This window comes from Lepidochelys kempii, chromosome 2 (genome assembly GCF_965140265.1).
Source record: "Lepidochelys kempii isolate rLepKem1 chromosome 2, rLepKem1.hap2, whole genome shotgun sequence".
NCBI lineage: Eukaryota > Metazoa > Chordata > Testudines > Cheloniidae > Lepidochelys > Lepidochelys kempii.
In genome coordinates this window covers 251,800,005-251,812,961 of record NC_133257.1, presented here as the reverse complement: position 1 = coordinate 251,812,961, position 12,957 = coordinate 251,800,005, and the positions used below count along the sequence as shown (strand labels likewise).

General features: G+C 38.2%; 1 protein-coding gene across 6 annotated transcripts in view; it reads left to right on the top strand.

Annotated features, from left to right (window-relative positions):
* Window positions 1-12,957, top strand: part of RBM33 (RNA binding motif protein 33) — a 146,268-nt gene that overhangs the window by 31,646 nt on the left and 101,665 nt on the right. For all 6 annotated transcript variants that reach the window (XR_012157626.1, XM_073334566.1, XM_073334565.1 and 3 more), the window contains one exon: window positions 12,200-12,371. Coding sequence is in view for 5 of the 6 variants with exons in the window: in XM_073334566.1 (XP_073190667.1) it covers window positions 12,200-12,371 (172 nt within the window). In the remaining variant the exon portion in view is untranslated. The remainder of the gene's footprint in view (window positions 1-12,199; window positions 12,372-12,957) is intronic.

Here is a 12,957-nt window from a genome sequence, read left to right as displayed (position 1 = left end):
CTGAAAACCCGAAGGCAACAGATAAGTGTGAAGGCTGTATTTTCTTTAATGTTTACACAATTGGAGTTTTTAGGTGGGAGAATGATGATAATTCAACACGGTATCAGTGATCTTATACATACAGTAGAACCTCAAAGTTACGAACATCAGAGTTATGAACTGAGCAGTCAACCCCACACCTCATTTGGAACCTGAAGTATACAATCAGGCAGCAGAGACTAAAAAAAGCCAGTACTGTTAGATGTAAACTAGCTAAAAAAAAAAATTAAAAAAAAGGGGGCGGGGGTTAAAAAATGATTTGACAAAGTAAGGAAACTTTCTGTGCTCGTTTTGTTTAAATTAAGATGGTTAAAAGCAGCATTTTTCTTCTGCATAGTAAAGTTTCAAAGCTGTATTAAATCAATGTTCAGTTATAACCTTTTGAAAGAACAACCATAATGTTTTTTCAGAGTTACGAACCACCTCCATTCCCGAGGTGTTTGTAACGCTGAGGTTCTACTGTATATCCCTAGTAACTATAATGTGACACCTCCCTGCCCACATAAATATATTGGGGTCAAGATGGTAAAATTTTCAAAAGTCCCTAAGTCCCATATTCAAAGGAAATTTAAGCATTTAGAAGCCTAAGTATCATTGAAAGTCAAAAAGACAAAGACCCATCTGGTGCCTTATGTGGGAGCATCTTGTGCATGGGTATGAAAACTCTATAAGCTTCTCCTTGCAGTTTTTTCTTAATTCTTCCATCAGAAAAGAAGGTGAGGTCCCTTGTTCCCCTCTTGCAGAATTAGACAGAGGCTTGATGCCAAAAATCCACAGGTATTTGCTCACTAGCTAAAGTAGGAAGGGATTGTACAGACTCTACAACATTAACTTGCAACAGATTCCTGGTGGGGGTAGTAAGGAGATTTGTCTTCTGCCACCTCCCCAGGAATCTGCTGCAGTATTACTGTTATCCCAAAGTTTAATTTATAGGATCTATTGGAATACTCATTGAGGTGAAATCTCTGAATTTTGGGTCTAGTGTATGCTAAAATGCTTGATTGACCCAGCTATGTTGCTTAGGAGTGTGGAAAATCCACACCTCTGAGGGATATAGTTAAGCCAGCCTGACCTGGTGCAGATGGTGCTAATTCGGAACAATTCTTTGGTCGATCTAGCCTCTTGGGAAAGTGGAATACCTACGCTGACGGGAGAACCTCTCCCGTTGGTGTCGGTACTGTCTACATTGAAGTGCTACAATGGCGCAGTTGTGCCTCTGGAGCAATTTGTGTAGATGAGCCCTTGGTTCCCTCTTCAGAGTACTAATCCATCAGCAAGTTCAACCCGAAGAGGCTCAAAAAGTGGCATTTTTGTTTGTATCCTCACTCAATTTTAGAACTTTTCAGTCTCTAGTTGTATCAAATAAACAAACTACATTCGAATAATCATCTTTGGTAGATTAATATTTAATAAACATTAAGTCTTAGTAATGTTTTATAGATCCATTTAGTAATACTTAATTTTGTGCATTTGTTGGCCTATAAACACCCTCCTTCTGGTTCTCTGCTGTACTTTGACTATCCAGAGCCAAGGTCTGTGTATTAACTGATGAAAGCACAGTCCGTCATGTTATTACTTAAATCAGACCATTGTGTGTAATTAACACCTTGACAAGTATTAAAAAAAAAAAAAAAAAAAATTGTTGTGGAGCAGAAACCCAAAATGTATTGGGTAATTTGACCTCAGCAGGACAACGAAAATGCCAGTCTCCAAACTCGCATAACATCCAGTTGTCATACAGTTTGAAACTAGATCTTTCAGCACGTGGAACTCTTGAATTCTTCAGCTTTCTTTCTTACTGTTAAATATTCTGGAGGTCAGAACAGAAATTGTCCTTTGCACCCTGGTGAAGCACAACCTTTCTCTTTAGGACCACTAGGGTGTAGCTGTGGGTAAATACTTTGATGCTAACAGATTCCATCTTATGTGCAATATGAGCCTACTTCAACATTTGTTGCAAAGTTATAAATTCATAGAGGGGAAATGATCTCAGTAGTAATTCTTTCAGAGATTCTTCTGGACAGCTAAAGAAGAATCAGAGGCTAAGCAAAAATCAGATCAGTCATCATGAGTGTACAGTTTGAGACCTTAGAGGAGTTGGTTTGCTGTTAGGCATAATATGTCCTAGACTCCTTTCCAGGAACAGCAGAAAAATTTAACCAGCTTGAATCCACTGGGAAAATTAGACAAATTGTATAACTAGAAAAGACATAATTAGTGAGCTTGCATATATGCACCCTGTATATACTTTATTATCTACTTTTTCCATCAGCTCAAATCCTTGGAGATTCTTTTTAGTCATTGATTTAAAGCAGATGTCAACCTATGTACGCCCAAATTTTGACCTACCTTAAAACTGACTAAAAATGTACTTGCTCTGTAGCCTATATTTTGAAAGAGAAACTTCAGACTGCTTCCGATTTATAATTTGAGGACTTGCCTGCCTGCAGTTTTTCAGTAAAAGCAATTTACTAATGAGCTCTGTTCCTTTATTCAAAAGAGAATCAATACATTCATGGTGTGTGGTGTTATATGGCTGTGATCTTAGCTGTTTATGTTCTCGCTATTGACAAAAATGTCAACAGTATTTGATCTTCATTATCAGTTTGAAAATGCAATGTGACCAAAAGTGTTGGTAACTGAGATCCACCTCTTAGGTAAAGAAAACATTGTTTTATTTGTCCTGCCCATTACTATCCTTCCTCTCCCTGGGAATGGAGATCCTCCCCATTCCTGAACAAAGCTGGAGTATTCATTTCTGCTACATTTCCCCTGCCTTTCCTCTCCCACAATCATTGCCCCACTTTCTGGTTGTAATCTGCTGAGTAGAACTTGCTTGTGCTCATCAGTGTGGCTCCTATAGCATCTGGAGATTCTGCTGTTTAGCAGAATGCCAATATCCGAGTGACAAAGCAGAAGTTAAATTTGGCTCTCCAGCATGGCATGGAGTATTAATGCTAAGCCTTCCACATTTTTAGTGGTTTAATGTATGTGCTTGAATAATAGATGTATTGTGCTTTGACCTCTGTTGGTCTGATACCTGAACCCCCAGCTTCAAGCTCTCATTCACTGACGCAACTGAATGCTTCATGTTGATGGAGACATCTCCATTATGTTGATGGAGAATAAGTTTTGGATTATAGTTATTTATTTTTCTCTGCATAATCCTTCCACCTCCATTTGGGGATGCATATAATTCTGTCCATGGTAATTAGTTAGTGATTTGGGACAGAAATACTGTTGAGTCATGAAGTGTAGCCCACCCCAGACAAAATGTTACTCTCATTGTGCTTGTGGCCAGTCCTCACAAAACTACAGGTTTCTTTGCTTTGTGAATTGGAGTTTTGTTATCTTTTGGAAACACTTAGGGGTCAGCAACCTTTCAGAAGTGGTCATTTATTCACTCTAATTTAAGGTTTCGTGTGCCAGTAATACATTTGAACATTTTTAGAAGGTCTCTTCCTATAAGTCTATAATATATAACGAAACTATTGTTGTATGTAAAGTAAATAAGGTTTTTAAAGTGTTTAAGAAGCTTCATTTAAAATTAAATTAAAATGCAGAGCAGCCAGGACCCGGGGACTGTGAGTGCCACTGAAAATCAGCTCGCATGCCACCTTTGGCACCTGTGCCGTAGGTTGGCTACCCCTGACTTAGATTATCACTATATTGTAATATGCTTTTGTTATTGTGTGCCTAACGGCACTATTCATAGACTAGGACCCCCACAGTGCTAGGTGCTGTACAAACACAGAACAAAAAGATGATCCCTGCCCCAAGGACGATATAAAATACCCCTGCCAGTAAGATAGAATCCGTTTACATGAAGTTCCTTATCACAAAATAAATTTGAATGAAATCTAATGCTCTCTTGTAAGAATAAAATCAGAATATATATATTAACTTTTATCTTGAAATACATATTACCCGTAAACTCTGTATGTAAATACTCTATGAACATTCATTTTTTTTTAAAAAATAATTTCACTGCACATGCCATTATATATTTGGTATAAAAGATAAGAGAGACTGCTAAAAACAAACTGCAACTGTATTTCTCTGGAAGTAATCCCTACAGATTCCCACTCCTGGGTTTCTAGCCACAGATGTGAGATTCAACACATGACTAGAATTCAAAAAGTTAGAACTTTTGGAGGAGTCACTATCATAAGACCCTAGTGTACACCCAGAATATTATGTCTCTTGTCAGTTACTTTTCAGACTTAAAAAAGCTAATACAATTCCAGCTCTCACAGGGAGTTTTTTTGTTTTTTGGTGTCTCAAAGTTCTGCATTTACTGAGTTTTAATTACAGGGAAGTATATTTCCTTTTGCTAAAGTGGGTTTTCCTTTTTGTCCTAGCATTCTTTCCTAATTTAAAATGGGAGGAGGGTTGGCACAAGGAACTTAATTTGGGAATAAGAGGTCATATTTTGGAAATGTATTTTAAACATGCCTAGGGATATCCTATTTATATTTGCTTGTGGGGTTATGTTTGCTGCTCTAAGCAAATGAGGAATCACTGAATATATGACATTAAATATACAAAACTGGACTCCGGCTTTTACAAGTTGTCCATGAATAGTGAATCTCATTAATTTTCACTGGATAGATGCCACTCAGAGAGACTGCTCTGTGGTGAAGGATTTATAGATCCAACTCTTCTATATTATAGAGCTAGAAGTACATTCACATTTTTAATGGGCTAGCAAATTCCCCGCCCCAAACCTAGACCTTTCCTGGGCAAACTTTGTGCCCCTTGCTTACACGGAGTAAATATTGCTATAGTTTATTTGTACTGTAGTGCCCAGGGGCCAGCCAAGAACCATTTTATTAGGCAATATGTAAATATAGAGTAAGAAGTCCCTACACCGAAGAGCTTGCAATCTAAATAGACAAGATTGACTCAGGGTAGAGGAAAGGTTGTAACATACAGAGGGAATACAGTGATTGCTTGCAAATCTCATGCAATTTCCTTAATTTAAAAAAAAAAATTCTGTGGGGTTTTGTTAAGAGTTAGCTAAATGGAGAGCAAGGAAGGGAGAGGGGAAGTAGAAGGAAGGGGAGTAAGCCAGATAAGATGAGAGAAGGAAGGGAAGAGGGGAAGCATGGAGGACAGCTACAGAGAAGATTGTGAGTGTGTGTTGTGAGGGGGTTTGAAGCCAATAGCTAACTGACACAGGAGAGAGAGTACAGTAGAACCTCAGAGTTACAAACTGACCAATCAACCACACACCTCATTTGAAACCAGAAGTATGCAATCAGCCAGCAGCAGAGAGACACACGTACAAAAAAGCAAATACAGTACAGTACTGTGTTAAACGTAAACTACTAAAAAAAAAAAAAAGGAAAGCAGCATTTTCCTTCTGCATAGTCAAGTTTCAAAGCTGTATTAAGTCAATGTTCAGTTGTAAACTTTTGGAAGAACCATAATGTTTTGTTACGAACGTTTCAAAGTTATGAACAACCTCCATTTCCGGGGTGTTCGTAACGCTGAAGTTCTACTTTATCCGGAGTGATATGCTGGTATAATTTGGCTTGTAATTTTTAAACTTCCTTTACGGTCTAACAAAAAACAATTTCTGCCGAGCGTTCCACTGAGACAAGCTACAAATATTGCTTCAGAGAATGTTTGTTTTCCATTAAAGCAGTCATATTCAGATCTCAGTGATTCGGGAGCCAGATTAGCCATCAGCATTACCCAAAAAAGCCACAGTATTGTGAATTCAATGTTTCGTTTATTATAGTACTATATTTTTGAATTTAAACCATATGACAGGAAATATTTAGTTTCTCTCTCTAATAACTTAGACTGGCTGATAATTAAATCAGTGTTTTAATATCACATCACGTGCTGCAAGGAGCCAGAGGAGGCACATTAAAGAGCCACCTGCGGCTCACAAGCCTTAGTCTGCGTATCATTGTCTTAAAGTATGCACAGTCCAATATCCGGATGTCATGACATCAAGCAGCCAAATAATGTTGACAGTTACTTTGAGTGTAATCTCTTACATGTTAACTGTATTTCTGTAGAAGTAATATTATTGACTGCTTTTACCATATTATTCAGAATGTGACCTTCCTTCCCAAATTAGAACTCATAAGTCACCTTTTACTTAATTTTTCCAATCATGTTGGTGATTAGTATTTATATGTCTAAATTCTGCTTCAAATTGATATGAGTTTCTTTTCTTGATACAAAGGCATGTAACTTTAAAAACAATGATAGTCTGTGACTCCTTTGAAAAACACACAAAAACAAACTCTCAGGTTGGGCATCAGTAAGCCAGTTTCTCAAGGGTGTCTGCACCCTGCCACTAGTGCTAAATATGACTAATTAGCAGTGGAAATAAGAGTGGTGGTGTGATTTAAAAAAAATAAATAAATTGGGGTAAGAAACATGGGTTACTTGAGCACACAAAGGTTTTTATTCCTTTTCCTGAGGAGCTGAAAGATTTCTTCACTATGTGTGGATGAATCCATATCAGTCAAACTGGAAGAATTCCTCATGTTGAATTTGACAATGAGGTTGACAAAAGGTTTTTTTGGTGCATACATGAATTTCCTTGAATATTAGACTTTTTGGCCTGTTCTGTATTCATCCGTCCAAAACTGGAGGATATTTGTACTGGCAATGATTAAATTGCAATTCTTCACCAACCCTTTCCTGGAGAGCTCCCAGAATTGTTTGTGAGGAGTTGCAAGTTTGAAGTCCAGGCTGCAATAATCAAAGATGTCAGCCTGCTGCAAAGTGTGGATTGCTGATCTAAGCTGGACTTTCTCTGTTCTGGAATACTTAGGCCAGAACCTAAGAGTGGTTTGGCAGGGGTCACATATCCAAACCCAAAAAACCCAGATTACTCATCAATTCCACATTTTGAAAAGTAGTTTTACAGTAATCTGTTTCTGTAAAAAAAAAAAAATCTGATTACGTGTAAAATAATGGAACACAATAATAAGTTAACAACCCTATAGCCAACATTATAAATGGAACCCCTCATGAATCTCATGGGCACATGCTAAAGGGTATAGAAGGCTTCTCTTTGTATAACTTAACTTGCTGGACCCTTTAAACCATATATTAGGTGATGTGATTAAAATATGAACAATACAAACATTAAGCAAGAGAATTTTTCATGCAGAAGTGCTGCATAACTGCTAAGTTCCAAAGTCTCACCTTCTGGCACAAGAAATTGCTTTACTCTCAGATGATCTCATTGTGTAGAGTAAAGTTTACAAACTTGATCTCCTCTCAGGACTTATGCTCAAGTTTGTAGATGCTTTGCCCCAAAGACTAAAATCTGTCTCTTATACACTAGAAGGGAATCTTAAAAAAAATCCATGAAGAGTTGATGAAGCTCTGCACCAGAATGATCCAGTTCCAAAATCTTACATTTATATATGCCACCATCAAGAATTTATAAAATAAGTATTTGAAACACATTTGAAACACATATTTGCAAATTGACAGGGGTAGGTGTAGTCTTTCTGCCTTCATTCCCTTACCTAGAAAATGGGGATAGCGTTCTCTTTGACTCGTGTATATAGACTGTAAGCTCTTTGTGGCAGGGACTGTCTCTTATAGTGCAGTCATGAGCCCAGCTCCACGGTTCCACAGGGGAGTAAGGGAGTGACAGGAGCTTCCTTATGCCCTTGGAGCAAAGGGGAAGCAGGACTGAATTGTGACTCTTAAGTCCCAGTTTAGTCCCTGCCCTGCTTCTGGGAAACAAGGCTATGGTACTGCTCCTTATTCAAGCTGGATTGCAAGGTGCCAATCCAGTTCAGTTTGTATAGTACCTAGCAAATGGGGCCCTGATCTTGGTTGGGGCCTCTAGATATTAATGTAATATAGAATAATTATATCTATTATTTGTTATGTGTACCCCACATAATGCTAGGAAAGGGTTCGCAGACCTCAAAAGGAAAAGCTGGCACTATCTTGGAGACATAATTAGAGCTGCTGATTGAGGAGGGGAGAGTCCTTCATCTGGGGCTCACTGAGAGGGAAGCATAAAGAAGTTGGGATTTCTCACCCCTGCTTCCACCCCTGCTGTCTTGTGAAGACTAGATATAGGAAAGGTGTTGCTTAGTTCTATGACCTAACTATATGTTCTGGGGAAGAGCTGCTGAATGAATTGCCTTGCTTCCTGGGGAGAAGAGAGCTGAGCTGGACTGGATGGAGGCCATGGGTCACCGTTCCATTTTAACTTTTTGGAGAGGGATTTGGATGTAGAAAGTTGTCTTTTATGGACTTGGAACTTGGTTGAAAAAAAGCTGCTGTTTGTACAGTTTGGAGGTTTGGCTGAGGAAATGGCCACCTTCACGCTTTGGACTCTCCTGAAGTATTCGAGAGTTGTATACAGTTTGAGCATGGGCTGAGGAAAGCCCTTTCACATTGTGTGGGCCTTTACAGGAGAGAATCATTGATGTTGTCTGGATGCTGCTTTCTTTCATGTAGGTTGGGAACTGTTAAGCAACCCTGAGCTGACCAGACTAGTCAACTGGCCTCACACACAAGAATTAAATGACTATTTAAGGACACATAGAGGTGTACATGGTTAGAGCGTGCTCAATAAAATCTTTTGGTATAAAGTCCTAGAATCTATTAATTTCACTCCAAAATTCTGCTGTAACTCCACACATCTTCACTTGTGTTCTGGGTCATACTTCATGTATTCATGTAGTCTGAAAAACATTTTTGTGTTTGTTCATCTTCTCGTGAAACAGCTCAACCTGTTTTGAAAAGCTAAAGAAATTCCAGTTATAGTTGGTTAAACATAAATTATTCCCTACTACAAAAACTGTAGCAAAATTGAAAAAAGTCTTTTGAGAAGAACAAATGGGATGTAGATTCATTATTAATTTCAGTAACCCTTCTTAGAGCTATACATGGGGAATGTGTGGCTGATTATCAACATTTGTGTTACTATCACAACTAATGTATCTCCTCCAACAATACCTATAATAAGGTTTGGATATGGGTCAGCTGGTTAAATCTCACACGCTGGCTTCCCTTATTTTTTCCCTTCTCCTCCATTAGCTTTTTGTATTCTTCTTGTGTTTGATTCTTAACATTTGTGTGAATGGTTTTTCATATAGTGCTATAGGTGGGTTTGGCATTGTACAAACAAAAAGTGAATAAGACCAAAAAAACTACAAAAAAGTACAGAGCATGGAAAGTAAGCAAAGATTAGATAATGCATCTATAAAATACAATTGAGACGCATTCATTTTTCACAGAAAATATGTATAATTGTCTCGTGTGTTTCTCATGGTATGATTTTTGTTAATAATTTGTATTTTTTACTAATGGACAATTTTGTAAACTTGGAAGTTTTTCAACAGATACGTCTTTGTTTAGTTTATTAAAATTCTACAAACCTTCATATTTCATTCCAAAATATTTAAATACAGCTGTGGCAATATGATTCATGAGCATGCCCACGTGGAGTCTCAGGGGTACGCGTTCCTGTAAATGGATCAGATTGCATGATTGAGGCCTATTTCTGTAAAAACAGTGGCAGGGAAAACATGTCAGGTAGGAAAAGACATGAGGGAGGGAAAATTGACGTCAATGAGACTTGTGCTGCCAAGTCACTTAGGTGCTTTTGAAAATCCCACCCGTAGGTGCCTAAGTATAGACTTGGGGAGCCTAGCTTTAAGTTTCTATTGTTGAAAATTTAGGCCACAATCATTAGTAGAAATGCCTAAGTTTAATAGGTAACAGGAGTTTTACAGTGCTTGGGTGAGCCCAGACATTGCGTTATATTACCTCTTACCAGAAAGTAGAGAGAGGAAATTCAAAGTGACTTTTATCCCCATAAGAGAGCCAATAACAGTTGAGCAATCAGGTCATTGCTGTTAAACAGAGCAAAGATCCGGTTTCTTTTCATTTCCTGTTTCTTTATAAGACTATCTTGACAGTTTTAGCATTCATTGCTACCTTTTGAGGTAAGAATCACCCTGTGAGCTTATCCATCCAGATTCTAGGTACTCTATTTTTTTTTAAAAACACAAGCATTTGGGCCTGGGCTACAGAGTTTTACAGAGATCCCCTGTGCCTTCCCTACTTAAATCACAAGAAAATGACTCGTCAAGGCAATGTAAAAAGAAAAACAAGATGCAACAGATATGGTTTAATTTGGCTACAACTTTACTAAATTAACATACCTGGAAATACCCAACAATAAATTCCGTAGTGCAGGTCATCATTAATTCTTCTCTTAATCATATCCATCTCTTTGGAAGGGCTGCCGTCAGCCTAACAAACCTCCCCATGTATGAAGACTAAGGGACCTGGAAAAATGGAGGGGTTGTTTCCCGACTATACCAGATGTTATCAGCCCCACAGCACCTTTTTCTGGCTTTCTTAGGGGATGCCTCCTCCTAAATCCACTTCCAACTCCTGTTTATCGGGGAATCATATCCCCTCTGTAATGAATACTTGCACTGGACACCTACCGCACTTGCTACCTACTTAGCTGCAATATCTTGACCTGATCTCTGTATCTATCTCACTGTATCCCAGATCTTTTTGGGGAAGGCAACCCCCCCCCCCACCTCAGCCAGTCTAGTGGTGAGAAAAAAATTCCTTCCCAGCCCTAAAAGAAAAAAGGGGAGTAGGGAAAGTCCAAAGCAGATCATAAAACGTGGTCCTGCTCTGACCCCATGGGTCGGAGGAGGGTGCTGATAATTGGTGATTGATGGGTAAGAGTTTTGTCCGGCATGCATGGTGTGTAAATATATTCTCCTCCTCCTGGTGCATGTGATGGGCCAGAGGCCATTTCCTAGTCCCTACTTGGCTCCACTCAGAGAAGTCTGTCCCCCCATCTTCTATTTCCTTGTAATCCAGATGTAGTAGGGACCCTTAAAGGAGCTCCATCCTGATCTTCCTGTTGCCTAGACAGTCATCACATTCAGTTGTGGTGAGGACATTAGGCTTGATGTGTGTTGCCTGTGGAGCTAACTGGCTCCTATGCATTCCTGCCTTGCCTCCTTTCTATTAATTACTACTTTAAGCGCCCAAATTTAGAAGAGACAATCATGTTTTGCTTTAGTATGTTCTTTCTGTATTCACCAAACAGAAAAAAATGTCATAGTTCATGTGTTGACTCTAAAAAGAACTAAAAACTATGTGTGAGACCCAATAAATCAGGAATCGAACTGCTAGTATGTAAAAAAACCCTAATCCCTATCTTTCATGGCAAATAATGCTATATTATAATATTTTAAATTTCAAACTATAAATCAAATTTAAGCTGAATGTAACATTCTTAACTTTCTGTCCACCATCCCAGGTCAGGAAAAAAATTTTTGGGGTGGGGGTGGGAAGACTGGGTGGAGGTTAGACAGGCTGGAGAGACACACTGACACTTGGGACATGGTTTTCTGTGAATAATAAAGGTTTGCTCCCACAAGAAGATCTCAAATTTGACTTGAGAACAAGGGCATAACGTTCCAGTGTGCAGATTTAGTATATTAAAATTGGGTACTGCATAACAGTACATTCTTTTGATGAGATGAGAAACTGCTCAATTTAAACTTCATTTCCACTAGAATATTTTCTCAAGACAAGTAAAACTGTACCTAATCAAAGAAATATAATTTAGAAATTGTGAATTACCTAGTCTTTATTCTTTCATGTTATTGACAATTGCTCTGAGTCATAAACACTAAGAATAATTAATTTATTCTTTTAATGTTTTTTGAATAATCCAAACAGATGGTATACAAAACCTGAAACTATGGAATAGTCATTCTTCTACATGTCATCACAGGATATTTGATGCGGTTTTAAAGCTGTGGACTGATCAGATTTGGTTCTGATAGGATATTCAAAATACCGTCCTAAGCATTGTAATAACAATACAAGATATGTTCCAAGAGTTTGGCTAGAAAAGATTTACAGAAATCAATTATACCTGAGATATGTAGCTACTGTATATTGTAGCCAAACAAACCTATAAGATATGGTGAATCACCTGCTGTCCCCAAATGGTGCACAAGAATTCTTTATAATACCAGAAAGGTACAGGCAATGGAGCCCTTATACAAGACATGGATTTGTTTTTGTTTTGTTTCCTACCTTGACAAAGATTCTTTCCAAAATGGTAATATTTTTAGCATGTTGAAAATCTCTCTCTTTTTCTCTTGTGATGCAGGCGGCTATTGAAACTTTGGAACTTCAGGAGGAAACAAAAGAAGAATCTGATGAAGAGGAGGAGGAGGATGAAGAATCTGGACGACTACGTTTCAAAACTGAACGAAAAGAAGGAACAATCATTAGGCTCTCAGACATAACGAGAGAGAGAAGAAACATTCCAGAAACTTTGGGTAAGATTCTGTGGCAATGGATTAGAATAAAAGACTATAATAAAAGAAAGGAAAAGATTGGATTACTTTAAACCCTATTAACCAATAAATGTCATTCTTAAGGTAAAAGAATGCAGTCAGCCATAGACTCTGCTTGTCTATATCCAAGCTGTCCAGTCTTCTGCAGCTTGTTTTCCTAGTAGCTTTAGTTCTCCATCTCCTTCAGAATATCAGAAAAAATATATGCTTTTTCAAAAGCCAATGCAATGTATATTAATGGAAGCTTTTCAGATTCCTTAAACCTGGCTGTTCTTTAAACAGGGGTGCTGGAACAATTTTTATAGTGGGAGTGCTGTGAGCCATTGAACCAAACTGAAAATCCTGTATATAACGTAAACCACTTCAAATCAGGGGGTGCTGCAGCACCCTTAGTTCCAGCACCTATGTCTTTAAACAACAATTGGCTATACAGTGGAAAAATTCCACTACTGTTTTAGTATTTCTACCTTTTAAATGACCCCCTCAGATTTTCATGCTTGGTGTAAGGCTTACAGTTATAGTAAACATCACACTAGTTGAAAGCAACTTGCTATGGTACGCTGGCACA